The 27,264-nt window shown below is 34.7% G+C and overlaps 2 protein-coding genes across 2 annotated transcripts; one reads left to right on the forward strand and one right to left on the reverse strand.

Moving 5' to 3' along the window:
• Positions 1 to 6,012: 6,012 nt before the first annotated feature.
• LOC106668684 (transmembrane protease serine 9) lies at positions 6,013 to 9,161 on the reverse strand. Its single transcript, XM_014397658.2, has 8 exons — positions 9,067 to 9,161; positions 8,702 to 8,900; positions 8,226 to 8,422; positions 7,940 to 8,151; positions 6,985 to 7,039; positions 6,734 to 6,884; positions 6,474 to 6,666; positions 6,013 to 6,402 (listed from the first exon to the last, which is right to left on the reverse strand). The coding sequence occupies exons 1-7, from the start codon at positions 9,107 to 9,109 to the stop codon at positions 6,501 to 6,503; spliced, it is 1,023 nt and encodes a 340-aa protein (XP_014253144.1). The 5' UTR covers positions 9,110 to 9,161; the 3' UTR covers positions 6,013 to 6,402; positions 6,474 to 6,500.
• A 4,344-nt stretch (positions 9,162 to 13,505) lies between these two features.
• LOC106668575 (trypsin-like) lies at positions 13,506 to 22,237 on the forward strand. The gene is made up of 7 exons (XM_014397470.2): positions 13,506 to 13,582; positions 18,887 to 19,091; positions 19,221 to 19,426; positions 19,844 to 20,058; positions 21,376 to 21,430; positions 21,494 to 21,644; positions 21,715 to 22,237. The coding sequence occupies exons 1-7, from the start codon at positions 13,540 to 13,542 to the stop codon at positions 21,776 to 21,778; spliced, it is 939 nt and encodes a 312-aa protein (XP_014252956.1). The 5' UTR covers positions 13,506 to 13,539; the 3' UTR covers positions 21,779 to 22,237.
• Positions 22,238 to 27,264: the final 5,027 nt, after the last annotated feature.

A 27,264-nucleotide genomic window follows, 5' to 3' on the forward strand; every position in this document is an offset into this window, starting at 1 on the left:
CCTCACCAAAATGTCTCACATTCAAAATAATTTCAGGGTTAGATTAAAAAAAAAGAATGTAACAATTATGCACATGAAAGTAATTACTTGTATAGCTCGTAGACCTTTGTCACATTATTATGTGGCAAAAAGGTCTACAAGTCACAAAACACTAGACCAGACTGCTACCATTGCAAAGGGCTTTACGATTTGAAGATCTTGGTAGAAAGCATTCGTATTTATCCACAATATGGAGTCCGTGTCGATGAACATCAGTGGAAGCCATTCTGTTCCATATTTCGGTAACATGTCATCGTATTAGAATGAAAACAACGAAAAAATATAGAAGTGCCGACATAAATAGGTTTGTAAAAAAATTCTCTTTGCCTTCTCTGAATAGCGACCAGGTTTTCCTTAAAAATTGCACGTTTAACCATCAAAATTTTTCACACTTCCTGTAAGATGTTACCAACAGATTATCCAACATTTTGTATTGATAAACTGAAAATTCGTAGGTAGCCTCCTTTCTACGTTTTGCGTTCTATTGGCAATAACCCCGAAGCCATCAGGATTTAGCTTGTCTGCAAACCTGAATGTACAATGAAGAAAGAGATGAGTTAAAACTAGTAAGATGTGGAAGGTTGTAGCAGAACGCATAATTATGTCAATAGGAGTATTTTTATTATATTTAGTAGAATGGTAGGAAATATGAAAGAGACTAGTATGCCTGGTGAAGAAAAATTTGATTAATTAAACAAGGTCGTCAATATAGTAATTAATTCCATTACATTTAGTGGTTTGATTGACCAATCCTCTCGGACATCAAAAAATGGCAAAAAGAGGGAAAATTCGAAAGATAGATTGAGATATGAAGTTGGTGTCCGAGTGGATAGAACTATCGAAGTCACGATAGCTCAAGTGGTAGAGCAGCGGCGTATTTAGCCGAATGTCGTGAATTCGAATCCCCTCGTGACACTATTTTTTCATTTCAACCAAAACCTTACAAAATAAAGATTAACGTCTTATTTATATTTACTCCAGCTTGTTACCCCCTTGATTAGAAAACAAAAGACAGTCATGAGAGAAATCATCACTCTTCATGAAAGATTAGCAGCCATATTACGTTCTCTAAGTTCACTTAAGTTCTCTACTACGATTAGCTGCTCAGCGCTTAGGGGTTATCAATACTGCATCGCTCGTTGCATTTGTATCCTTTGTTTTGTCGACCAACTGCTTGCGGACCGAATTTCTTTTATTAATATCGTGGTAATCGTTGTCCACCACTTTCCATAATCATGGTAAACTTTCATACAATTCAATCACCTCAACAATAACATCTCGATTGGATGTCATTACCAATAAAGAATAAACGTTTTTGACTTTTTGAGAATGTACGACGGATATGTTTGCTCAGTGACAGAAAGACGGAAACTGCGCTAAAAAAACGCGGGTATTCACGACCAAGCCAGCACTCCAATATTCCACCGTTCAAGCCAGGTTTTCCCATTCACGAACGCGCCATGCCGTCGTCGCGCCGTAGATATTTGGAATGGCGCGATGGAGTTTGGACCGGTCGAATATTCGGCACAGCCGTGCACGCCAGTTCAGTTTTGCCATTGACGTGTTTTTTGGAACGGCGTCGCTCCGTTTGACTGCTAGGAGCTATCGTGAAAGGTGGCCAAGGTGGTTGCCAACCTTTCATGTAGTGATGATTTCTCTCATGACTGTCTTTTGTTTTCTAATCAAGGGGGTAACAAGATGGAGTAAATATAAAAAAGACGTTAATCTTTATTTTGTAAGGTTTTGGTTGAAATGAAAAATAGTGTCACGAGGGGATTCGAATCCACGACATTCGGCTAAATACGCCGCTGCGCTAACCACTTGAGCTATCCTGACTGCGATAGTTCGATCCACTCGGGCACCAACTCCCCATCTCAACCTACAACCTTTCGAATTTTCTCTCTTTTTGCCATTTTTTGGTGTCGGAGAGGATCGAAGTCACGATAGCTCAAGTGGTAGAGGAGCGGCGTATTTAGCCGAAGGCCATGGATTCAGATCCCGCTCGTGGCACTAGCAACCAAAACCTTACAAAAAAGATTAAATAATTGAAATAAGTAATTTGGTCAATAGAACACTAAATATAATGAATAAATAAGACGTTTCATCCATCCTTAAATAGTTCCTCCAATCAGCACGTTCAAGGGAAAGATCTTTCATCAAATTGATGTGGGTATTACGGTTTCTGTTCAGGAGCGACTTCTTACACCATTTTCTCTTCGATTTTTTGCTTTTAATATGTAAATAAATAGAAGAGTAGCACAAGAGATCGTCAACCATTTTGAGAAGGTAATTCACTGGTTGACGTTCGGAGCGACTAGCTGTGGAGCGGTCGTGAATGCCCCCTCAAATTTCAGGCACTCCAAATGGAGCTGTATACTCGACGACAAATGAAAAGGCCGAGAGAGAGCTTTAGTGAAGATATACTTCATTTTGCTTATTAAACACATTCGATTTCGTGGTCGGATTGGCCAAATAACATCTTTCAAGTAATTAATCTTTATGTAAAGTATTGGTTGAAATGAAGTGGATCGAAGTCACGATGGCTCAAGTGGTTAGAGCAGCGGCGTATTGAGCCAAAGGTCGTGGGTTCGAATTTTTTTTCATTTCATCCAAAACCTTACACCAAAACATTAATTAATTAATAGTAGTTAATTTAAAAAAAGAGAGAATTAATCAGATCAAAGCCTACGTGTCTCTAGGGAGGTTTTAATATTCCCAAATGCGAAGCAATCCTGTTCACAAAGAGGCGCTCCCAAATAAAAGAAGCAATTACCATAAATGGAATTTCTATCCCAAGGTCCGAAAAGGTCACGTTCCTAGAATTAATTATGGACAGAAAACTCAATTTTGGCCATCATATAGTAAACAGGATTAATAAGGCAGAATACATCATAAGAGTAGTCCAATAATAGTTATTGGACTACTCTTACCGCTACTCTGAAGAGAATCTGGAATGTCCTTTTAAACAAGAAACGCATTTACAATGCAATTACAAAGCCAATTCTATTGTATGTCTACCCAGTATGGAGTTTTACCTGCAAAACTAATCTAATAAAGATAGAAATAAGCCAAAACAACTTACTAAGACTAGTGATCTCTGCCTGATGGACCATGCATGATAAAGCCAAACGTTCTTGGATACACGAGACAAAAACAAAACTCATTTCGGTGGAAACAAAAGAATTAAAAGTATTTTCCCGAAAACATAACGTACATAGAGTTAAAACTAATATTTTAATAATATTTATAATAATGATAAGTTATATACATATTAACCTGTAATTAAGGTTTTGGTTGAGATAAAAACGTCAATGCCACAAGCGGGATTCGAACCTACGACCTTCGGCTAAATACGCCGCTGCCCCACTTGAGCAATCATGACTTCGATCCACACGGCCACTAACTTCCCATCTAAGCCCCACCTTTTGACTTTTCCCTCCTTTTTGCCACTTTTCAAATGTCGTGTAATCTATTTGATTCTCGGCGACTTTATCTTATTATTTATTAACTTACTTATTATTTATCTCAACTAAAAACCTTAATTAATTGAAAAATACTAATTGGTCAAGCGGACCACGAAAACTAGTGAATTTAATGAGTTAAATGAAGTATATCTTCAGTAAAGCTCTCCGTGGCCATTTCATTTGTCGCCGACAATCAAATTGATTACACCACATTTGAAAAATGGCAAAAAGGAGGGAAAATTTGAAAGGTTGTAGGTGGTGTCCGATCGAAGTCACGATAGCTCAAGTGGTAGAGCAGCGTCGTATTTAGCTGAAGATCGTGGGTTCGAATCCCGCATGTGACACTGACTTTTTTATCTCAACCAAAACCTTAATTAAAGATTAACTAATTGAATAGAATTTATTTGGTCAATCGGACCACGAAACCTAATAAATCTTATATACATAGTTTAATATATATATATAATTATTCATATATTTATTCTACTATTTACATATTTATTTATACAATACTTTATCTATGTATATTTGTGCTTAAAGTGCTGTACTCGTTATTTAACCTTATCTAATAAACCTGCCGTCTTATTATGCACATAAATTCAATTCACTCAATAATTCTTCATTATTGCCTATAGTACGAAACACAAGTGTCAATGGTTAAAATTAATGTATTTATAAAAGTTACAAGATAAAGATATTGAAGGTTGTAAAGTCCCGTTGCTTTCGTACTTTGGTAATTTCTCAGGATGCACCAAACTGTATTTTAAAACTAATATAATTAAGAATTTTTTATTTTTTTCATAGAAGAAGTAAATTATTGTTCAAATTGTTTATTGTCTGTAATATTTTCTATTACAGTATTATATTATATAGTCCTATTTTATAGGAAAGAATTCTGAGAAATTTAAACTGAACAGATGGAAGTTTATGAAAAGATTTAGTAATGTTTCAACAGGAGAACAGTATCCTAGCACTGATCTTACCAGCGATATGTAAAGAATGGCCAAGTTGAGATCCGTAAAGTAACGAGATAATTAATCCAGCAGTTTTAAACTAGAGGGCAATAAAATTTTATTTGGGGTCAAAAATAACACCAGGATTTTTAGTGGTAGTTTTTAAGAGAAGGACAGTGTTATGAATAAACAGGTGTACCATTAGAGATAAGTGATATAGACTATTCAAGTCAGATTGAAGAAGTAAGTGGTCATCATTAGAAGTAACAGACATAAAAAATTTAAGCCATCAGCAAAGAGAAGAACAGTTGAGTATTGTAGAATAGAAGGAGAGTCGTTGATGGAAATATTAAATAAGATTGGAGAAAGACGGCCCCTTGGGGAACACCAGAAGAAACCTTTATTATTTGAGACTGGTAGCTGCCTAGTACAATTATTCACGGTTAATTCTATATCTAGAAATGCAGGACAAAAATCGTCCAGAAATCCCAAGATTTAACCTTTAACAATAACAGGTTGTGGTCGGCTCTATCAAATGCCTTAGAAAAATCTGTGTAGGTGACTGATTACCACGTTCAATTTGTGTTGATCGGAAACTGTTAAAAGTAAGATGATTTGTTAAAGTGGAGAGATATTTAATAAAACTAGCAAGAATTGTTAGAAAATAGATGATGTACGGATGATGTATAAGTAATGATTTTTTTCAAAAAGCTTAGGAATTTGAGAAAGAATAGAAATAGGATGACATTTCGTTAATATATTTTTGTTTCCACTTTTAAGTAAAGGAATAAAAAATCTACCTTTAACAAGTTAATTAAATTAATTAGCTAAGATTAAATTTAACTATTGGGATAACTGCGTTTCATTTAGTTATTCCTATGTTGTAATGTATTCATAAGGGAAAAATACTTTCTCTCTTAGTAATGCCAATGCTAACGACTCATGAAATTTTTTTTGGACGGCTTTCAACCCCTTAAATTTTTCGCCCATTTTGGATAAATACGAGGTCTAAAAGGGATAAGAGTCTAAATATCGAATTTTCATGTATGTATTTCTTCTCGGTATGGTGTGTAACATCAATGCGTTCTCGACGTATGTTATGCTTTTTTGCTATAAAATGGTTATGAGATTGTGAACAAACACCGGGAGGAAATTAGGTAGTACGGATCTCAAGTTACAATTTTTATGTGCAATACAAATGTAACGTAAAATAAATAATTCGAGAAATAATAGGCGGGCCAAGATTACCGGAGATAGTAAAATATTTGCCCGATCATTGTTCATGATAATTTATTAGTAATTTCCAAGTTTTTATACTCGGTGTGTGGGACAGGCTGCGAAAACAGATTATACAAATATTTTTAACCACACAATAAAGCCACTTGTGTCAACAAGGTTGGTGTTTGTGCCTGTTTTTATAAATTGTTATCTACGAGTTAAACCGCCCGAACATTGAAAATCTTACATTTTGAAATGTTGTGTTAAACTTTTACTATTTATTTTGTATTCACTGATTTTTAAGTAGTTTTGGGCTTGGTATAAAAGAACTACCAAACTTACTAATGAAACTGTATTAAATTTGGCATTAAACTCAAACCATAATACATAAAATATTAAAGTAATCTTGCCAAAGAAGATTAGTACGATTTTTACACTTCAGTACAATTTTATGTTTTTCGTTTTCTAAATTGTGAAATTTTGTCGTTTCAACATCTTACAATTAGTTACTTGATGCTAGCTGGACCTTTTGGACAAGCAATAAGGAAAAATTACCTGTGATATACTTAGTAATGAAACTTCTACATCATGATTTCTTATTAAAAATTGATGGGCGATAATCTTTTATTGTACAATTATTAAAAAGCAGCTATTAAAGAAGAAATTGTGGAAAAGCTTCTTTCGGTGCGTTAAGATTCTAGTGTTTAGTTTATAAGTCTAGGATGGTTCTGAAAGAAAAGTAGAAAATACAAACGAATAAAAAATCAACATTTTACACCTGGTTTGTAGGAAAAAGTACCTGTTTGGTTTTGGATGTTTCCTAGAATTAATTAGAATACGATGTATAATTGCTAAAAGTTCTAGAAGAACTTATTTGTGGCCAACTGTCGGATGAGGATGAGAATCCCAAATTTCCGGATTGCGGTACCCTACTCCTGGATGGCGATGTCCGCCTTGCGGATGACGGTGTCCGACCCCTGGATGGCCTAACACTATGGAAGACACCATTATAGGCATTATAGTCAAGCATTACTGATATTAATTGTCTGTAGTATTTACGTTGTCCTAGGACCATACTGATACCCAGGCGCTGGATTGGTTTGAGGTGTTTTTTTAAGTACTCGGTCAATCCAAATCCTGTGGGCGGTTACATCTGCATATATACCCGGTGAATTTGCTCTTCCACATCCGGCACCGGTAGAGACAACTCCTATACGACAGGCAATGGTAAACTTTCGTTATATCACTTGTTTAGTAAAAAATATTTATGTATATTGATTTATTAAATATATATTTGTACTAGAAGTTACCTTGCAGATAATGAACGCCCCTCTCAACCCTTATTAAAGGTCCTCCACTATCACCCTGAAAAATGTTTTATGAAATCATGTACATATATTGTACTGAAGAGGTCGATAAAAGTCAAAACATTTCTGAAAAGAAAATATCTTTTAAATAGAAAAGATAAAAAGTGAGACACACTTACTCCACCATTTATCTTTTCTATTAATTTGATAGTCAAAGCAGTAATGGATTATAACGCAATTAATTATACTACTACCTCCAACTACTTAAAATCAGTCAGTAAACAAGAACACTTAAATCTTTATTATAAATTAAGAATTTCATGCTCAAAAATCAACTAATCAATCAACTATCAATCAATATCTACAATTCCCAATGTTTGAAATAAAACCTAACACAAAAATTCGTTCTTGCTAAATTAAATATTAAGAACTTAAAAAGTTACTGTGAGTAGGAACTATCTTTTTAAAAAGGTTTAAAAAGACATCTTAATTTTTCAAAGATAACAAAATATTCTATTTATCAAAATTATTATAAAATTAATGATAAATACATGATAAATAGATTTATTTACCTGCAAATACAGTAATGTAAAATCAAATTAAATTGTTTAATTTAGGATTAAAAGCTTGTTAAGTAAGTAAATAATACGACGAACTGTAGCATTTCGTTGATTGGGAAGATTTGGTCACTAACTGATCGGGTTATCGGTTATTTAACTTTTTTTTCACTTTGAAAAACTTATTTTTATGAAGTTACATTACAACTGGTCTGACAAGAAAGAACTTGTAACTGGACATGAGGATAAAACACCTCAACGCGTTCCTCACATTTTGAGAGCTGATGTGCCTCAATTTATAATTTACACAAACTAATTATTGAATTCGTCATAAAATTTTGTTTTTATGATTCAAGGAAGCATGACATAAAAGGAAAAGGGAAGTAAATACTGTTTGTCACCTGACAGGAGTCGAACTGGCCGGATAACACGCCCGCACATAGGATACCAGTGCGACGTTGCAAGATTCCCGCCATAACTGTTCCCATGCATGTTTCCCTTGTAAAGATCTGGATGTTGATTTGCAACAAGTTACAAACGTTTTCTGTCGTGCCTTCTTCTTCTGTTAAACCGAGACCAACTACGTAGGCCGACGTCGGATATTTGTTGTATCCTTTCAAACAGTACGAAAATTATGACGACTTGTCTTTTTTATTACAACGATAAAATTTTATTTTAAATTTGTACCTTTCGGCGAAAGACATATTGTGTCGTACTTAACGTTTTCCTGGAGCGTAGCGATGGCTAAGTCACAATTTTTCGTATTTGTGTTCCACAGAGGATGCATGTCGACATATGTTATGTCGCTGAAACCATCATACTGGCGTTTGCATCTGTCCCGTATGTCGAATACTGCTACATACTCATCCATCCAATTAGGTTCCCTAAAACCCCAAATAACCGAATGAAATATGTACTTGCAACTATTCTTAAGTTTAATTTCGAACAGATACTTTTTATTTTACATGTACCCCTTTTATTTATATTTCTTGTTCTAATCTTACGTATGAATTAGTTTTCAATTACGATACGAGTAAAATTCTTGATTGTAATTTTCAACAGATAATTCTTATTTTATATGGGCAGACGTTATTCTAGCTATTTTCTAACTGCTTCCAGCATTTTTTGTTATTGTTATTACGTTTTAATTAATTTTCACTTACGACTTGTCGTAGCAGTGAGCGGCCGTCAAAACTTTATTTGATCTAATTAAAGATCCTCCACAAGCAAGGGACAACGTACGATTGAAGTACTTCTTGCGTATTAGACCTGTGTAGTATGGAAATTGTCTCGTATTCGCTACGGTCCCACCGACGATTCTGCTTGCCACCGACTCTCCACACTTCTCAGTTAACAGCCCCTCTTCAATTAAAAATTAAATTAGCTCAATTTTCCGATTTAATTGGATAATAACTTAAAATTAAGGGTATAGCTGTGAAGTATAAAATTAAGGATAGTCATGTCAATTGCAGAAGTATTTGTCTTTCTAAGGAATGTACGAATACAGTTAAGAATTTTTTTCCTTTACCAGGCAACAGCAGGGCGAGAAAAATTGCGCACAGAGTTTTCATGTCTACTAACCGAATTGGCCATTGTATTCGGGATTTATACGAACCTGTCAGGCTACGTCATTTTAACCAATTGCGTTCCCAACGTCATCTGTTAACACAAAATTATTAATGGGGGCGTCGGTGGCATGCGTCCAGGCGAGGTCACTATTTAATTAAGCAATATTTTTATTAGACAGTTTTTTATTTTCACATTATTTTTTGGTGGGGTGTCGGTGGCCGTCGAAAAAAAAACCCAAAAAAACCCGAGGGTTAAAAAGATTGGTGGATTCAGTAAATAAAACGTAGTGCAATGCCCCCCGAACGAGGTTTCTATCTTATATTAACATTTTATGGTTAGTCTAAAATCACTCAGATTTTTTTAAACATAAAATCGTCATTTTTTAACGCCATTAAAATACAATCTGACCTTCATTTTGCAAACTACATTAAATTTTACACAAGAGAACTACATTTCAGTTGAACAAGTTGCACTTCCAAATACACATTAGCCACTCGAAGAATAACAAATGGCAAAACCCCACTTTTTTTATTTTTTTTTGGAAATACTCAATTGTGGCTCGTGCAATTACTTTTCCATCAAAATTTTCGAGGATTTCACCAAAGTTGCTTTATATTATAAGTATTCGAAGGAAATAGTCACTTTTACATTTTTAGAAATTTCGTTAGTGAATTTCTTTTGCGAGGTTGAAAAACGTGATATCGAACCCAAGGTGGGCAGCAACCCACGAACATCGTACATGTCATATTTAAAAAAAAAAAAAAAAAAAAAAAAAAAAAAAATTAGATACATTCTTCTAGTGGCATGGCTAGCGAGGGGTGGCTGTTTTGATCCCACTAGATTTTTTATTTATAACTTCTCAGAAAACCTTTATTCTTTTATTGCAATCCTCAACTCTTTCCTGCCTGCATTGTAAACATAATACACTCAGTCCTTTTAATAAGTCTCACAAAACCACTTGATCGATTTTGTGAGTTTCAATCGAACAGTTAACAATTATATAAATTCAACATTGGTTACAACTAAAAATCCCGGCAGTAACTAAATCAGTAAGTAAGAAGCCATTTTGTTTTTGTTGACAATTTTGAAAATGGCATGTAATTGAATATTTGAATTCTAATGATTTTATAGTGAAGCCGATATGGGAAAATATTCGGAAAGCAAATCTGTTTGAGCATCAAAAAGGAGCATCTTTGTGTAACAAATACGGAAGGACTATTTGTAATATTCAAAAAATGAATGCAATCCATGTGAGAGGGATTGAAAAGAATAAAGCTGCATATAGTCGTAATCCAAAATTCTCAGATGCATTCAATCACGCTATTATTCGCTCAATTCGTACAAATTCAACGGAATCTTTGGTGATTTGATAATATCGACATCAGTGCTGAAGGAGTTCGTCGTGTCTTGAGGGAAGCTGGCTTGCGAGGAAGGGCAAAAGATAAAAAAACCACTAAGTTAACGCAGAGCACTCTTCTGACCTTTAGGTTTAGACTCGTGGGGCGGTCAGGCCACAGGTAGGTTATTTATTCTTTCACCTCTTCACCATTGCTGCCTAAGGAACTGGATGCCATCCACTGGACAGCCATGGGATGCCCACAAGGCGGTGTCCTCTCACCTCTATTCTGGACGACGCTGGGAGACGACTTACAAATGCTGGAACAAAAAGGATTCTACTGTCTAGGCTATGCAGACTACCTTGCCGTAATAGTAATGGGCCGCCCTGCAGACAATGTAATGGATCGTACACAATGAGCCCTCAATCTTGTTGACAGGTGGTGCAAAAAGGTGGAGGTTATTAATCCCCCTCCCCCCACAAAACCATAATGATTCCATTCACCAGGAAGAGGACTGTAGGAATCCTACACACTCCAAGTCTAAATGGGACCCTGATCCCATTTTCCAAGGAGGCCAAATATCTAGGGATCATATTAGACCAGCGCCTCACATGGGAATCCACATTTGACTAAAACCATCCAGAGAATCTGAAACATCCTGAGAATTGCCTGGGAGAGGAGCAGAAGGCTCTGCGCCAAAAACTGGGGTTTAAACCCCAAAATGACCCTATGACTATACATCTGCATCTTAAGCCCAATGTATATCCCAATCCAGGTGGTGTGGTGGACCATGGTCAAAGCTATCAGGCTAATAAGTGGCACCCAAAGACAAGCCTGTCTGGTGCCATGTGCACAACGTCAACTGCGGCCCAGGAAGTGTGTTGAACCTTCCACCACTTCATATGTTAATTCAAGGAGAAGCCAGAGCAGAGGCCCACAGGCTCATAAATGGACCATCTGCAAGGATAAGCCATGTAAATAAACAATGGAAACTGAGGGAGGAGATACAGACAGATGCCACATTATACATACCAATCGATGCCACTACTTCAAAATACAATTTTACTAAAAACTACAAAATACTGATACATGAACAGGAAGAATGGGCCAAAGGAACATCGCCAAAGGCAAACTGGTACAATAACGGCTCCAAAACCGACAAGGGCACGGTAGCTGGAGTCTTCGAGATGAATCGCAGACCGAACTGAAGATAAGCCTACGTAAATATGCTACAGTTTTCCAGTCTGAAATCGTAGGGATTGAACACTGCGCCAGGAAAATAAAAAGGTTAGGAATACATTCCCGGTAAATAGCCATCTTCTCTGACATTCAGGCAGCACTAACCTATTGCGAGGTGAGTGTTTGAAATGCCATGGAGGGCCTGATAGACACAAATGGCCTGACCTAGCATGGGTCTCTGGGCACTCGGGGTATAGAGGGAACGAAAAGGTTGACAAACATGGTCCACTGGCAACTCTAGGTCCTGAACCCTACTGTGGTTAGCATCCTGCCACAAAAGAGGATACATCTTAAAATTGATCCTTAATGAGTGCAAAACCTGATGGAACAATACCACAGGCATAAGGCACACGAAGAGATTCATAAAAGGACCATCCGCAAAACTTACAAAGGAATTACTGGATGGCAACCCAACCGAACCAAGATTCTGGTTGTACTCCTGACAGGACATTGCCACTTAAGAAAGCACAAGCACCGGATAGGAGTACAGAGAGAAGAACCACTATGCAGATACTGCCAGGAAGAGGTGGTGACCGCAGAACACATTTTATCTTTCTGTCAACGTCTATGTAGGTGCAGGTTCTTGCAACTAGGACAGGAAAAATCGCAAGCAAGATCCCACACTAAGGAACCGCTGCCTAAGCTATTGACGCTGATTAACAACTTGAAACTATCCAGTGAGTTACAAAAAGCAAGGGGAGCACAATTGATCTATTCAGATCGAAGTGCAGAAGGCTTTGTGGCCGCCTCTTTTATTCCTATTCATAGCCCTAGCTCACGGGAAAATAAGCTCAAATAACAAATATAACTGAGGAATAACTATTTAATATTAAGGAGGCTAACTAAAGCCAGATCAACACAAATGTAATAGAGTAAGCAGAGGTAAAGTTCCACAACAAATCTATTAATATTTCGAAAAATAAGAAAACTATAATCGTTTTGCCATGATTTACCTGTTCATCAACATACCTTTCTAACAAAATGACGAGAAGCTCAGCAGAAAAACTTCATACACAGCATTGAGTCGGTGCAGACCCTGGGGGTATATAGTCTGCGCTGGCAAAGTTCCTTTTATACATGTATAAAATATGTGTCTTTGTTCTGTCAGACGATAAGATGCCGAAACTAGCCTAATAGTGAACAATGAGAATAGACAGGCTAGAGAATAGACAACAAGAACAGACAGCAGCTTCACCTTGCAGTCCGGGCCAAATTTACTAGACACTTTGAAGGAAAAACACAGATCGTTTTAGCTAGACTGATTATTCCAACCTAGAACTAATGATAAATTATGCGGAATTAAAACACCTAATATATTCCTGAGCTCACCCAATCAATAACACGGATGTGATTTCTCTAAACTTTTTTTCATTTATTCAAAACTTGTAATAATTTTTACGTTGGCTATAATATAATTTATAATACCATAATTTAAAGGTTTTTTTGTGCGAAGAATTATAATACCAAGAGGCAGTACATACGTTTAAAAAAATATTCATACAAATTTCGAAGAACACACTAAACACCATAAACCATAATTTTTTAATATTTTATACAATTAAAAAATTTTTTTTTGGATTAGTTTATGAAGTTTTGTAGTTTCCGCTCGCCTAAGCAAGAAGTTCCACTATTAGACTATGGTACTTTTCAAACTATAGACTCGAACTATATTTTTCTTCTGGTGTCTCTGTTTTACATTTTGCTCTCACGAAAACGGTTACGACGCTAATGAATATTTTAAAACAAATTATTACAGGGACGATCAGGTTGCAAAATTAACGAGGAACGGTTGGAAATGGCGGAGTCGGACCTGATAATATTAATGCTGATCCCAATGTCAAATTCAGTCAGTAGACATGAAAAGTTTGTGCGGTCTGCTTATCGCTCTGCTGATCCCAGGTAACAAAAAAAAAAAAACTCTGGAAAGAATCAAAAGTTACACTACATATTGAAATCCAAAGCCTTTGGTTTACTAAATTTTTCTTTCATCGGTTCATTTTATAGTTCATAATTTAATTTTGAGATAATGTAATTTTTTCGTCAAATTTTGATTTTGCCCAATTCCTTTATCCGAGTTTGATAATAGGCTTTTTTTTAATCAAAAGTTGTCGCTTTTTCAAATTGTCATCTTTCCCCATTTTGTGATCAAATTTGACTCTGCCATTTTATAAATATTCAAAGCTCGTCTTAAAGTTTGTGCTAGATATTACGAGTTTTTTAAAAGAACAATGAGTACTAAACTGCTTGATGCCTTTTTCATCCAGTTTCCACTGGAATACGGACGACCATCTATCGTTTATAAAATATCGTATATTTGAAATTGTACATTCGAAGCCAACCAGCTTGAAGCATTTGCAAATTGTGCAATTTTTTTTGCAGTGCATCTTCATTTTTTAAAATATATTCCTCAATTTATGCCTATTTATCTACTATTTTTCATGATCACGAACCGCAACACGGGGTTGTAATAAATGAAACGTTTGTTTAGCAAAAGCTGAATTTTTTAATATTTTTTTTATACAATGATGTTTTAAAAATATATGGAGTTATGTAAGTCGATAAATGGGATCTAATATATTAGTACCTGGGAATAATAATAATAGACTAATCTGGTCTCAAGTAGTTTCAGAATTTGTCAAATTCTGCTAGAAAAATCTACAATTCAACCCACTAAACATGGGTATCGGATTACGTATTATTAATAAAATTATACATAAATGTTTATGTATTGCCTTACATAAAAATAAATTAAGCCTCGTATAATTTAAGAAACCCTAATTAATTGTAAATACGGAGAAAATAGAGATCTTTATAAAAACCTTTTATCATGGCGTCAAAATTGCCGCCAAAATTTACAGTCATTAAAAAAAATTTCATTGTTTAATGGAGGAAATAATTAATATAACGTAAATAGCACCGTGACGAGAATATCGAAAGTGAATAATCAAAAATGCATATTGGTTGTGGAAGGACGGTCGTTATGTAAGAATGCTCGTAAGACTGTCACCAGTCGTCTGTTTAAGGTCATTATTTAATAGTCATTTTTCTAAAAATTGATCAGAAATCAGAAAACTGATAATTTAATTTAATCAGAGGATTAAATTTTAAGTTAGTTAAATTGGTACTTTAGCGAACAACATAAATTCTCTGTTGATTGTTTTGGACAAAGAAATAATGAACTGATTCAAATTTCTCCGATCTTCAGGATTGGTAAGAGTGAACGAAAGACAACCAAGATAAAAGGAAGAGGAGTAGCAATTTTTAAATTATATGTTTTTTATGATGTTAAATGTGTAGAATGTAAGCATATTAACAAAAATATCTTGACACAGGACATATTTGATGTATATCCTTTCAGGAATATATGTTAGGTGCGATTTTAGCATAAAACATACAATTTTCTGATTTTTTTATTATTATAGACGGGTGACGGACGTAAGACCACGTATTTTAACGTAATAGTTTAGACAGTTTAGGGTGATCCTAGGTCGAAAAATATTAGAAAAGTCTCCGAGCGTTCTTTCCAATGGATTCTAGGAGTAAAAAAAAATATTTTAAGTAATTTATGCAATTTTTGAACTTTTAACTCCTTTGAACTCCTGCCTTTGTTGGGAATACATTTGAAGATTATTATGTTATATCAGCGGATTTCTTTTTGTTTATAACGTGAGATAAAAATATAATAATATGGGTAATAAAGAAACCGCGGTGGCCAAGGAGTTAGGGCGGTTCTGGGTTCGAATTCCGGCATAGCTAAGTACTTTTTAATTTGACCTCGGCCACAACGCCCAAAGGTGGATGGTGAACCCTCCTATATGACAAGTATTACTTTACCTAGATGGTAAGATCTGAGAAAAAGTGCGAAGTTTTCGAAAAAAATTGTACTAGTTATAGAATGGTCTCAATTCCCGAAAACAATTAATATTAAAATTAATGACACTATATCAATTTATTTATAGCTTAATTTTTTAGGGTGGTTATTAACACCGATTTATGGTTTGAGAGGGGTGATGGCGGCATATTAAGTACCTCAACTTCCTTTACACATTACCTGCTCTCAGTGAGAAGTTCGTAACATACAGGGTATATCAACTTCTATGGTTCACCCATTTAATTCGGAAACGCTTAACTTTAGGAACAAATGGTCTTGTACAAACCCAAAGTTCATTTTGGACTTTTACTGAAAGAAAAATTTTGATAGGATCGACCATTTCTGAGTTATGCCCAATTTTTTTTCTTTTGCAAGTAAAAAATATGTTCTAACTTGTTTTGACCGATTTTGGTATTTATCACCCATTTTGTTTTAGCTTTCTTATCTAATATTTAAAATTTTCAATGTTTCGATGTCCTGTTACGTCTAGTTAAATTTCGAATGACCCCGTCGATTCTATCAAAATTTTCCTTCCAGTAAAAGTGGCATGAAATAAAAACTAGAATCGAACTGTAGAATAAAAACATGGGATCCTCATTTAAAATAACTAAGTATAATAACTAAAGCCACAGCATAAAAACCCTGCATTTTAAATTTTAAATGGGGAGGGCCATCTTGTTACAAAAAGCATGCGTAGCATAAAAGCATAGTGTCTTCCGTCGGGCATAAATCAGAAATGGTCGATCTTGTCAAAACACTTTCAGTAAAAGTAACGTAAAATAAGCTCTAGAATCGAACTGTACAATAAAAATATGAGATTTTTATTTAAAATAACAAAGTTAGTATCATTTCCCAGGTTGATGAAAAAGTTAGGTTAAATCTGTTTACTCCACGCGATTCTTAGCCAAAATTAACTTGGGGTTTGTATTAGATTTTTTTGTGTGCTAAAGTTACGTTTTGGGAATAAAGGGGGGTGGGCCATATTGTTTTAAAAAGCATACTCTCTCACGCATCTTCCGTCTGGCATACCTCAGAAATGGTCGATCTTGTCAACATTTTCCTTTCCGTAAAAGTGGCATAAAATAAGCTCCAGAATCGAACTGTACAATAAAAATATGGGATTCTCATTTAAAATAATACTTCGTGCAGAAGACATGGTCATAACAGAACCCTTTCAAATTGCTGAGCGAATAGTTAATAATACTTTGAATCTGTTTCTAATTCCAGCTGGTATTCGGAGCGTTTCAGGCAGATAAAGGAGGAGGAAGAAAGATATGATTTAAATTTTGCAACCGATGAAGAAGAGGTTTGGAACACTCCCCTCACTCTGGCTGAACTGGATCTTGTTCTGAGTTCGGTGAAAGAATCTTCTCCGGGAAGTGATGAAATCACATATTCCATGATTAAAAATCTATCTCCAGAAGGAAAAGTANGTGAAATGACCTTAGCCGTTAAAACGCCCTTAAAAATTAATAATAATAATATAATAGGTCGTTGATTAAACAATCAGAAACGAAAAAATACACAATCAAATAAAATAAAAGTGATAGCCTACGCAATAAAAGGGAAAAAAAGGAGAAACAACAACTGCCAAAATGCGAAAGAGAACAGAAAAACAGATTATACAATACACTCAAAAACCGTAACAGGTCAACCCTGGGGAGAGTGAAACATCCGAGATGCAACAACCGAATCTCACCCAGGGATGAGCACTCCGCCACGAAGTGGGGTACAGTTTCAATAGAGCGCGAATTACACAAAGAACAGACTCCCAATTCCCTCTGATCCAAATAGCCGAGTTTAAGTGCAAAACCTCACTTTTTAGCTTAAATAGCCATCGCAACTCATTGAGACAAAGACCGTCAAAATTATCTTCATATAGGTCGAACAATGCAGGAGAAATTTGTACCTCCTTGCAAAGTGTGAGATGCGTAGATGCTTGGACACGTGACCGGCATTCTTCGTGATGTTGTTTTTTAATTTGATTAATAAGAATTGAAAAATGATTATGCCAGTCACAGAGGTTGTCTAAGGATATGAGGAATGGTAAGTTGTACTTTTCAAACAAATATTTCCAGTGAGCGAACCATGTTAGTCTTTATGACCGCCAACGATGTTATTTTTGTGTATCTAGTATCGGGAGACATCAGAACTTTCACAATATAGGAGTAGTGAAGCTTAAGTGTATACACCAAAATTAAATCCAAGTTGGTCTCTAAATATAATATATAGTTTGGTGTACCAGATGGCAATGTGAACAACTTTCTTACAAAAAAAGTTACACTTTTTCTATTGTTTCAAACCTCTGGTATCCCCACATTTGACAGCCATAGCACGGAATTGCACGACTTATCGTCTTAAAAATATTATACTTGACTTTAATAGGGATAGTTACTTGGAGTAGGAAGGCTGACCATGTGTTATTTAGACCTAATTTAGCCACTGACGCTTTCCAAGAGAAGTGCTTTGTCCAAGAGAGTCTCGGGGTAAATATGATTCCTAAATATTTATCTTCGTTTACAATCTCGATGAGATTGCCCCTGAAAAAAAAGCGACCCAGAGAACTCAACCTACCCCCTCAACTAAACACCATGATTTTGGACTTCTCTAAATTATCTGTGAGGTTCCACTGTTCACAGGAATGTTCAAATAGTTTGATATTACTTCTTGGCTATGGCTTTCTTCTTATTTCTTCTTCTTCTTAAAAAAAAACAAAAAACAAAAAAAAAACAATATTTATAAATCTCAGGCCCTGAAGATGATCTCAATAAAGATCGAAACGTTGGCATGATAAAGAAAATGTTATTCTAAAACCTACGTCACACCAGACCGCATCTCACGATCTCCAAATAATCATTAACTAATGGTCACTATACACCACACAATTCCATTAAAACGTTACGTCTATCCTCCACCTATCTTTCTTCTTTCTGCACCATTAAACTCGTGTAGGTCCTTTTCTCTGTTACGCTTCAACGAAAACTTTTTAAATATTATAGAGATGTTAAGAGCCATGTTAGTCTTTATTGAGACATACCACATACATCAAGACAGAACAAGGGAATCATACAGTATACGCCAGGTACCTTAGAAATTGCCTTGTCATATAATTACGTATACAAATCGATTTCCTGGTTCAGTATGTAAAGCTTGTTTACATTCTTTTTGCACAAAATTCATAAGTCAGTTAATAAAATTACAACATTTATTATTCTTTTATTAAGCAAATAATCATAATGAAACTGGAATAGACGGTACATCATATAACATAAATATTTATGTAAATTTAAATTAGAAGGAAATCTTTTAATTTAAAACATTTTTACTTTAAGGGGAGTTGTTAACGCATAGCAATGGGGAGCAGCCTGATAGCAAAATCGTCGGGGGGACGGATACCAGTACAGACGAATTCTCTTGGTTCACAGCGCTAGTGCATTATAGAGAATTTCTTTCGAATTCATCGTTGAAAGTTTGGTGTGGGGCTTCTCTAATCAGTCCCAACAAGGTTTTGACAGCAGCGCATTGCTACCGACCCTTGTGAGTATGAACTAGTATTATAAATAGTAGTAAACGTCTGGTTTATAGTGTGGCTATGTAATATAGGATTACTGGACAAATATACGTTGCTGTTGATGACAGTTGATTGCCTTTTGTTCGTTGTTTTAGACGTAACAGTGGAGGAAATTGGATGTCGCACCTAATCGCTGTATTCGATCTGAAGAACAGATGCAAACGCGAATACGCTGGTGCCAGCATGATAATAAAAGTGGACATGCATCCTTATTACAATTCTGCGACGGATAAAAGCGACTTGGCCATCGGAACGCTCCGTCTTTACATCTCGATATCTCCCGTACGCCTTGCACCGAAAAGTACGAGAACTCTAATATTTCAACTCAATGAAGAATCCATTATATTTACTGATCTATTGACCAAATCACTTTTTTCAAATTATTTATTCTTTTATGCAAGGTTTTGGTTGAAATGAAAAAGTTAGTGCCACGAGCGGGATTCGAACCCAGGACCTTCGGCTAAATACGCCGCTGCTCTACCACTCGAACTATCGTAACTTCGATCCAATCGGACACCAACTCCTCATCTCAACCTACAACCTCCGAATTTTCGAATTTTGAAAAATGGCAAAAAGGAGGGAAAATTCGAAAGGTTCTAGGTTGAGATGGATGTTCGAATCCCGCTCGTGGCACTAACTTTTTCATTTCAATCAAAACCTAACATAAAAAGATAAATTAATCCAATGGAGAATTATTTTTTGTAAAAATTGTTATCAGGTTTAAATGGAGTTAATAAATCGAAAACGGCCCACATCCTCGGTTTCGGCGCAACCACGGAAGGAGGGTCAAGTGAACCTTGCACACTCCTGAAGGCTGCCATCAAAATGTATACCAGAAATCAATGCCAAACCACAGAAATTTACAAATACATACAAAACACTCCTGGAGTGATATGCGCTGGTGTTAAAAACGGGTCACGCGACGCCTGCCAGGTAATAGACAGAGATTAATGCATCTCAACTACATCAGGCTATCCTATTTATTGCTTTTTTCTGATAAAATTTCTGAAAATGTCTACTAAGCACAAACGTCTAAGAGAAGGTACGGTGTTGACTATTGTAGCGGCGCATTTAACCGAAAGTCGTGGGTTCGAATCCCGCTCGTGATACTGACTTTTTTTATCTCAACAATACCTTACATAAAGATAAATTAAGGGAAAGAGGTTATTTGTTCATTCCGACCATGAAATCGAATGGGTTGGAATAACGTTGAATTTGGATAAAATCTTGAGGGGTTGTGCATTTTTAAATTGAACACCGAACATCGAAGATAAAAAAAAAAGCCATCAGATAATCCAGCCCCAAATGTTCATTTTTTTCTTTTGGCCTGCTTTGCTCGAAGCGTCTTTTGGTTTTTGCAACTTCGCATAAAGTCTAACTTCATGTAATATATCTTGCATGTAATTTGTCTTATCCTAAATTTAAAAAAAAATTGAATGATGTATAATAATCTTGCAATACCGGCGCAACAATGGCAGAAAACACATTTTTAAAAGTAATACAATAGATAAATTTGCTTAAAACAACCTCCACTCCTAAGGCCTGTTGGTAAGAACGCTCAGACACCTGTCTGATATTTTTTGATCTAGTATCATCACAAAAAGTTTAATTAAAATCTCACGTTCGTAGCCTCCAATTTTGAGGCAAAACAATCGATTATTTTATTTTCCCAAGAATTTGTATTCAGGGAAAAAAATACAACTTTCGAATTTACCTCTTGCAAAAAAATTGACTTAAACTTACTAATTTCTAGTGAACTATTTACTATTACTATTACTGTTACATCTTACTTATTACTTAGGTCAACACTTAGGCCAAGCCTGTAAAGTACGTTTACAGGATTTTAAACAGTAAAGTATTGTCGATTCAGTGTCATTTCTATTCGATTTTCAAAATGTATTTAACCATAAACATTTTGGAAGGAGAAAAATTTGAGAAGAAATTATAGATTTCTTTGGTTTTCTTACAAATTTGTAATTCGGGCTCTTGTAAGATAATTATTATTCAATATTTGAATTATTTATCACGTTGATTTTTTATTAATTATTTCTTCAGTTGTATACAAAATGGACATATAAAAAGTAAGTATATGCGCATGTGTTAATGTTTTTTGCGATAGAAAATAATAGTGGAAAAATACAAATTTTTTTACCGATGTCATTGTGTTGACTTTTTGTCATAACTATTTCATTTTTTTATTTTATCCGATGCAGAGAGAAGGTAGTATAATATTATTTTTTTAAATTTCAGGGTGATAGTGGAGGGCCTTTGGTTAGGTTTTCGAAAGGTGTTCAAATACTTCAAGGTAATTTCATGAAAAAAAAATCACAAACATAATATACAGTTAAAAATGTATTCTTATGTTCAGGAGTCACCTCTTTTGGTAAAGGTTGCGGTCGTCCAAACTCTCCTGGCATTTACACCGATGTGTCCTACTACAGGGACTGGATTGATGAGAAAATCGGTAAAAAGAAGGCAACCCCTTCCAGGAGACCTTTCCGATTTTCTACTGCTCTGATGTAAGGGAAAATAATTCAACGCTGATAAAATTTACAGTTTTTGTTTAAATTCAACCATTATTATTTTTAGATATTTTGTAAAGAAGTTTCTCCAAGCTTCTGGTCTGATCCGAACAGTACGCAACAGAGAATAATTGTCATTGAAAAACAGCGTTTCTCATAAGCTGTAAAAGTGTGGTGATAAAAATTTAATAATTTTATTACATTTTGAACATCGTTCTTATCGCAAAGGAACTATTGGGCTTTATCTCATCTCAATACGAATATCCAAAATATCGTTCAATCTTTTGTAAATGTAAATATTAGAAAGTAATTGTACAACCTGAGTGTTTACGTTCCAGTCGGAGCTTCTTGCCTAACGATAAAAAGTTTACATTTATCCAAAATTTGTTTGAATAAAAGTACAAGAAACTTTGTTTTTCAAATTGTGTCAATTTGTAAAGATTATTGTTTTCCGTTAGGTCTCCTCAATTTTTCAGTATTACTGTCTTCTTTCTTTATTTGCTATATTATATTGCTATGCTATATTATCCATTAACTTTAAGGGAAAACCTTTGATGTAAAAATTGTGTTTTAAATAAAAAAAATCAATCATGTATATAATTTTGTATTTACTTGGTTTAAATAGGTGGAAAAAATTTTTGTTGTTTGTTGATTATTTAAATTATATTTATTTTAAAATGAATAACATATTATATAGCGTTATAAAATATATTTATTTATTTATATTACATTGTACATGTTTAACATTTATGCTTTTAATATTGTAACACCATGAAAAGTCGTTTCGATAACAATGTACGTTAAAAAATCAAAATAACAAAATTATAGAGTATAAATAATAATACGTTAATTAAGCAATGTTATATATAAAATTATGCTGTATTCATGATTACTCAACAGTATTACCATATTTTTTTCAATTAATTTCATTTTTAAAAAATCATGTATAATTAATTGAGTATATGTATAATTAAGAATAACATGATACTAATAATAAAAGTTGGTAAAAACAGTATTTTTTGTTTGATATTTCGGAATATGGATTTTCCATTGTTATAAGATATTCACAAAAATCATGAAATTATTATTATTTTTAGTTTAAGGCAGAATTTTATGGTACATTTTACATATATATTTTTGTAGTTATTATAGCCAAACGACGAACTGATCTTACGCTTAATCATTTTGATGATTGGACACGACGTCCAGAACTTTCTTGCGGGTATTTCAACTATATTTCTAATAAAGATAAACTAAAAAATATAAGTGCAATATGTATATGTATATAAAGAAACTTTAAAATATTGAAAAACATACTTATCTAACATACTTCCACAATTGTATACTCAACACTACCCATTTTCCCTTATTCTGGAAATATTCGAAAATCATCCTCTCCCTGAAATCTGGTCAGTTCAAAAAGTCTCATCATATGTTTACTTGTCATCGTGTCGAAAGAATTTGAAGAAAAAACTCCTTAAAAAGCAGTTGTCAAATTTAAACTAAACTTCACCCAGATCATCAGTTTGACTTTCGCTTCCAACATTCCACAGTTATGGGAGTCTTTCTTCATATGTACAAGCGTTTGAACGCTTGTGACATGAAGGCTTCCAGTACAAACTAAATCCTAACCTTCCAAATACCCTCTAACTAATCCTTCGAATTTACCTAACCGAACGATTTTTCAGAGTTCGCCAAGGACTGACCTACTCTGACTATGTTACTCATTCTTTTACGCATTACCTACTGAACCATGCAGATTTCCCAACTTCACCCTCTGCCGACGAAAAAGCGGTGCTATCCTTTGATCCCGATCTCAAAATTGCTTCGGAGGAGCTCCAAGCACTTGTCCTGCAAATAGCCGAAAAAACACCCATTTACCACTCACCCTTCGAAGCAAAACCTTCCTCAATAATACTCCTACTCCCAATACAGACTGCGTACCTTGGGCTCCATCGACACACAAGTCTAACTGAGAACCAACACACACGATTAAAACGACAGGTATTAAACAACATTTCGATCTACTGTCATGTAAATCTGACGTTTCAAACTAAACTGACTAAAACAAACTGACTTCCTTGTTACGTAACAACAAGGTCAATCAACGCTGCCCTACTGGACCTACAGGATCAAGAGAAAAACAGAAGAGGAAGGGAGTCTTACCCTGAACGCAGTACCGTGAACATCGGCCAAAATAAGGGAACATTTTTCTATTTTTCTTCTTTTCTTCGAAAATAAGGGATCTATTTTGTTTGTTCATTAAGGGAGAAAATTAATTTTTTGATTCATAATTATATTTTGATTGTAAGTAAGTTAAATTTTTATTTTTAATTAAAACGTTTATTGTAAAAAAGGAAATCTTTAGTTTTGAATTTACAAAACAAATTATTAGGAGGTTATATATAAAAAAGAGAATTTTTTTTTAAATTTATTTAAATTTAATACTTTAGGATATTACTGATAATTATCATAAGAAATTATATTGTTCATGTATATTTTTTTTTCTCAATAATAAACCGATTGTTTAGTTATAATTTCATTTCTATATTTGTTCTTTTTTAAATCAAAAACTCCATAAGTAACTACAAAATAAAAAAAATATATAATTGGTGAATGTAAACTAATAATAATCAATTAACTTTACAACCTCCATAACATCCTACAAAGCAATACTAAAACCAATCTGGGCGTACGGACTAGAACTGTGGGCCACTGCTAAACCTCCAAAGAATACTGTCCTTCTATCCCAAAATCCTCAGAACCATAGTCAATGCTCCTTACTACGTCTCCAACCTCACCCTTCACAATGACCTCAAAATCCTCTCGGGCAAATAATACCCAAAATTTCCACTTTCCACAATAAACTCACCCCAATTGAGTTGCCCAATCCTATGCAATAGAAACATCCATATTATCCCGCCGGACGACTGAAGTGATCACCTCGCGACAACAATAATTGTTAACTCTACTTCCGACACATGGTCTATGTCATTTGTAAACCCAGCTTATTACATAAGGTTACAGATTGTAATAAATGCATTAAATTAGAAAAGAAATGTAGCGAGTCCATCCTACGAAGCATCTCCTCTCACAATCTACTAAAAATCTGTTCCTATCATGAAATCTGACTGCAGGTGGAAACCTAGGCTCACGCCACGTTGTATGCAAACGAGTGAAACGACAAGACCAAAACAGACGCTACGTCTACTCTACGTACTCATAGGACATCAATCCAAGCTATCGACGGGAAAAACAAACTTAGATTCGAAAAAACGTTATTACAACGATTTGGACGTATGGAATAGAACTGTGGGGAACTGGTAAAACTTCCGAATCCAACATTGGAGGCTTTTCTATCTTAAGATCTCAGATCAATTATAATTTCTCTACATTATGTCTCAAATAGTGCTTTCCACAGCACCTTAAAATTCTAAAATTGATTTATCCAAAATTTACTAAATACCGCAATAAACTTTCCATTACCTCACGAGTTTTGCCCATGCCTTGTCCAACAGAATCTATCCTCTGAGGCAGTAAACTGTAATTAATGAAATGAAATAGAAAAATAATGTTGGTTATTTGCTCCGCTCAATGTAACAATATACATAGTAAATATGTAAGCTCAAATTACATTTTACATCTAAAAATTGCAGATTGTAATCAAAACTAATTAAAAAAATAAAAATACGACGAGAAAAAGATTTGTTTCATAATTTTCTATCAAGATTCGATATGAAATGTAAATTCTGGAGATGATATTTAAGATCAATGCTCTGATGATTTTCTAGATATGATTTCAGCTTTGGTTGAAGGGCAAAATTAGGTGTTCTCCAACTTACATCCTTTTTTTAAAAATTCTCTGATAATTGATTGCCTGCTCTGTTTATTCATTTCTCAAATCCTACTACTAGAACCCTGTGGTTTTTTCGCTTTTCCAATCTGCTTGATGGTCTTGGAATTCAGAACCAACTTCGAACTGATGATATCCAAGTATCACGCGGCTCCAAGATTTTTATATTTATGTATTTTCTGACTTGATGAATTGAATGCATCTCAAAGTTAATACGTACTCGTGTACGGGGTTTTGAATAATTTCTGTGGTTATCTTTGTACATTCTTTCGTTGCAGTCAGTGTACCTGCGTGGCACTAAATACTAAGCTTGCTGGAGTTTCAAACAATTTCAAACTGTTTAAACCTGTCCTGTCATTTAATTTTTAATCCCTTCCCTGGCGGTCGATTTTCATCCATCTCTTAATAAGCAGTTATTTTACCTTGTACCTTGTACAACCATTTTAGGTATTTTGGCTCTATCACCCCTGAACATTAAAGAAAGAACGTATTTTCATGAATTTTTTACTCTATTGATAAATACTCTATTGTTTAAGCAGGTCATACCTTAATTAGCAGGCCTTGAGTTTGTCGTAGAAGCCCATGATGAATATTGACGATCACGGTTGTTAATGAAATGCTCAAATGTAAAATAGCTTATTAACAGGAAAAGCCAACTATCGATACATTTTCTAATTATTCTTTTATTTTTTCCTTTATTTCCTTGAAATCGGCTTACAACATTCAAGTTGGGTAACAGAATTTTCTGGTTGACGTATATAAAACGCATCCGATGAAGAAAAAGCAGTCTGGTTGAACATACTTATTTTTACATATATACAATAAGATAAATATACAATAAGTATATAATACAATACATATATACACTAAGACAACCCTGTTTCTTCCAAATTCCAAATACATAGTTCGAATTAACAACAAAATACCTAGCGCCGGTTTTTTCCCTTGAGTATATTTTTATTTACGTGTAGAGATTAGTGACCGTTAATCGATAGTTATTCAGATGTCGTGAGATGCGGTCGGGTGTGATGTAGGTTTCAGAAAAATATTTTCTTTATCGTGCCAACGTTTCGATCTTTTATTGAGATCATCTTCAGTGCCTGGGATTTATAAACAATTTAAATGTAAAAATTGTCTGGTCACATTCATTCCCCCAGAGTACTCGATATTCCTCGGGGCGGGTTATAAGCAACCCCTTCCTTTCACGCTAATAAATTACATTCATTCCGATAAATTAACACAAACACAACACTCGATAGGAACATAGAGGTCTGGTCACTTTCACTCCTCCACAGAACTCGATATTCCTCGGGGCGGGGTTGAACCCTCTCCACTCTCGCTAATAACTTACTTTTACTCTCCAGACGTCTATTGAGCACTAAATATAACAAACAGAGCCATTTTACTTAATCTGTCATTGATTTTGATTTTTTTTTTTGGAGGGGGGAATTTTTCTTTCTCTATTATTTTGGAATAAATCGAGGAGGTATACTTTTAATTGATCTGGTTTGCATTTGGTTATGACATCCAGCACCTCTTTATATGCAAGGTACATTTTTAATACGAGTAATTTGTATTAAATAAAATACAAATATAAATGATATACTGTATAAAATTGATGATGTGGGTTCGAATAAATTCTCTTGGGATGGGGGAGGGTGGTCCTCGTCTCCCGGAAATTAGGCTGATGTTACTTTATGTTACTTGCCTGCCTTCAGTTTTTTCCCATCTTCAAAGCTTGAATGTCAATAAAGCCTTTAGTTC

Source organism: Cimex lectularius, unplaced genomic scaffold (assembly GCF_000648675.2).
Source record: "Cimex lectularius strain Harlan isolate CLEC.00 unplaced genomic scaffold, Clec_2.1 scaffold111, whole genome shotgun sequence".
Taxonomy (NCBI): Eukaryota; Metazoa; Arthropoda; class Insecta; order Hemiptera; family Cimicidae; genus Cimex; species Cimex lectularius.

What these genes read in the sequence shown, in the direction of transcription:
- LOC106668575 (XM_014397470.2), top strand. Translation starts at nt 13,540, where the DNA reads ATGAAAAGTTTGTGCGGTCTGCTTATCGCTCTGCTGATCCCAG. An exon ending in CGTACGCCTTGCACCGAAAA is followed by an intron (nt 19,427 to 19,843) that starts GTACGAGAACTC and finishes AATTGTTATCAG; the next exon opens with GTTTAAATGGAGTTAATAAA. An exon ending in AGGTGTTCAAATACTTCAAG is followed by an intron (nt 21,431 to 21,493) that starts GTAATTTCATGA and finishes TCTTATGTTCAG; the next exon opens with GAGTCACCTCTTTTGGTAAA.
- LOC106668684 (XM_014397658.2), bottom strand. Translation starts at nt 9,109, where the DNA reads ATGAAAACTCTGTGCGCAATTTTTCTCGCCCTGCTGTTGCCTG. An exon ending in AATATGTCTTTCGCCGAAAG is followed by an intron (nt 8,152 to 8,225) that starts GTACAAATTTAA and finishes ACTGTTTGAAAG; the next exon opens with GATACAACAAATATCCGACG. An exon ending in GGGCGTTCATTATCTGCAAG is followed by an intron (nt 6,885 to 6,984) that starts GTAACTTCTAGT and finishes CCTGTCGTATAG; the next exon opens with GAGTTGTCTCTACCGGTGCC.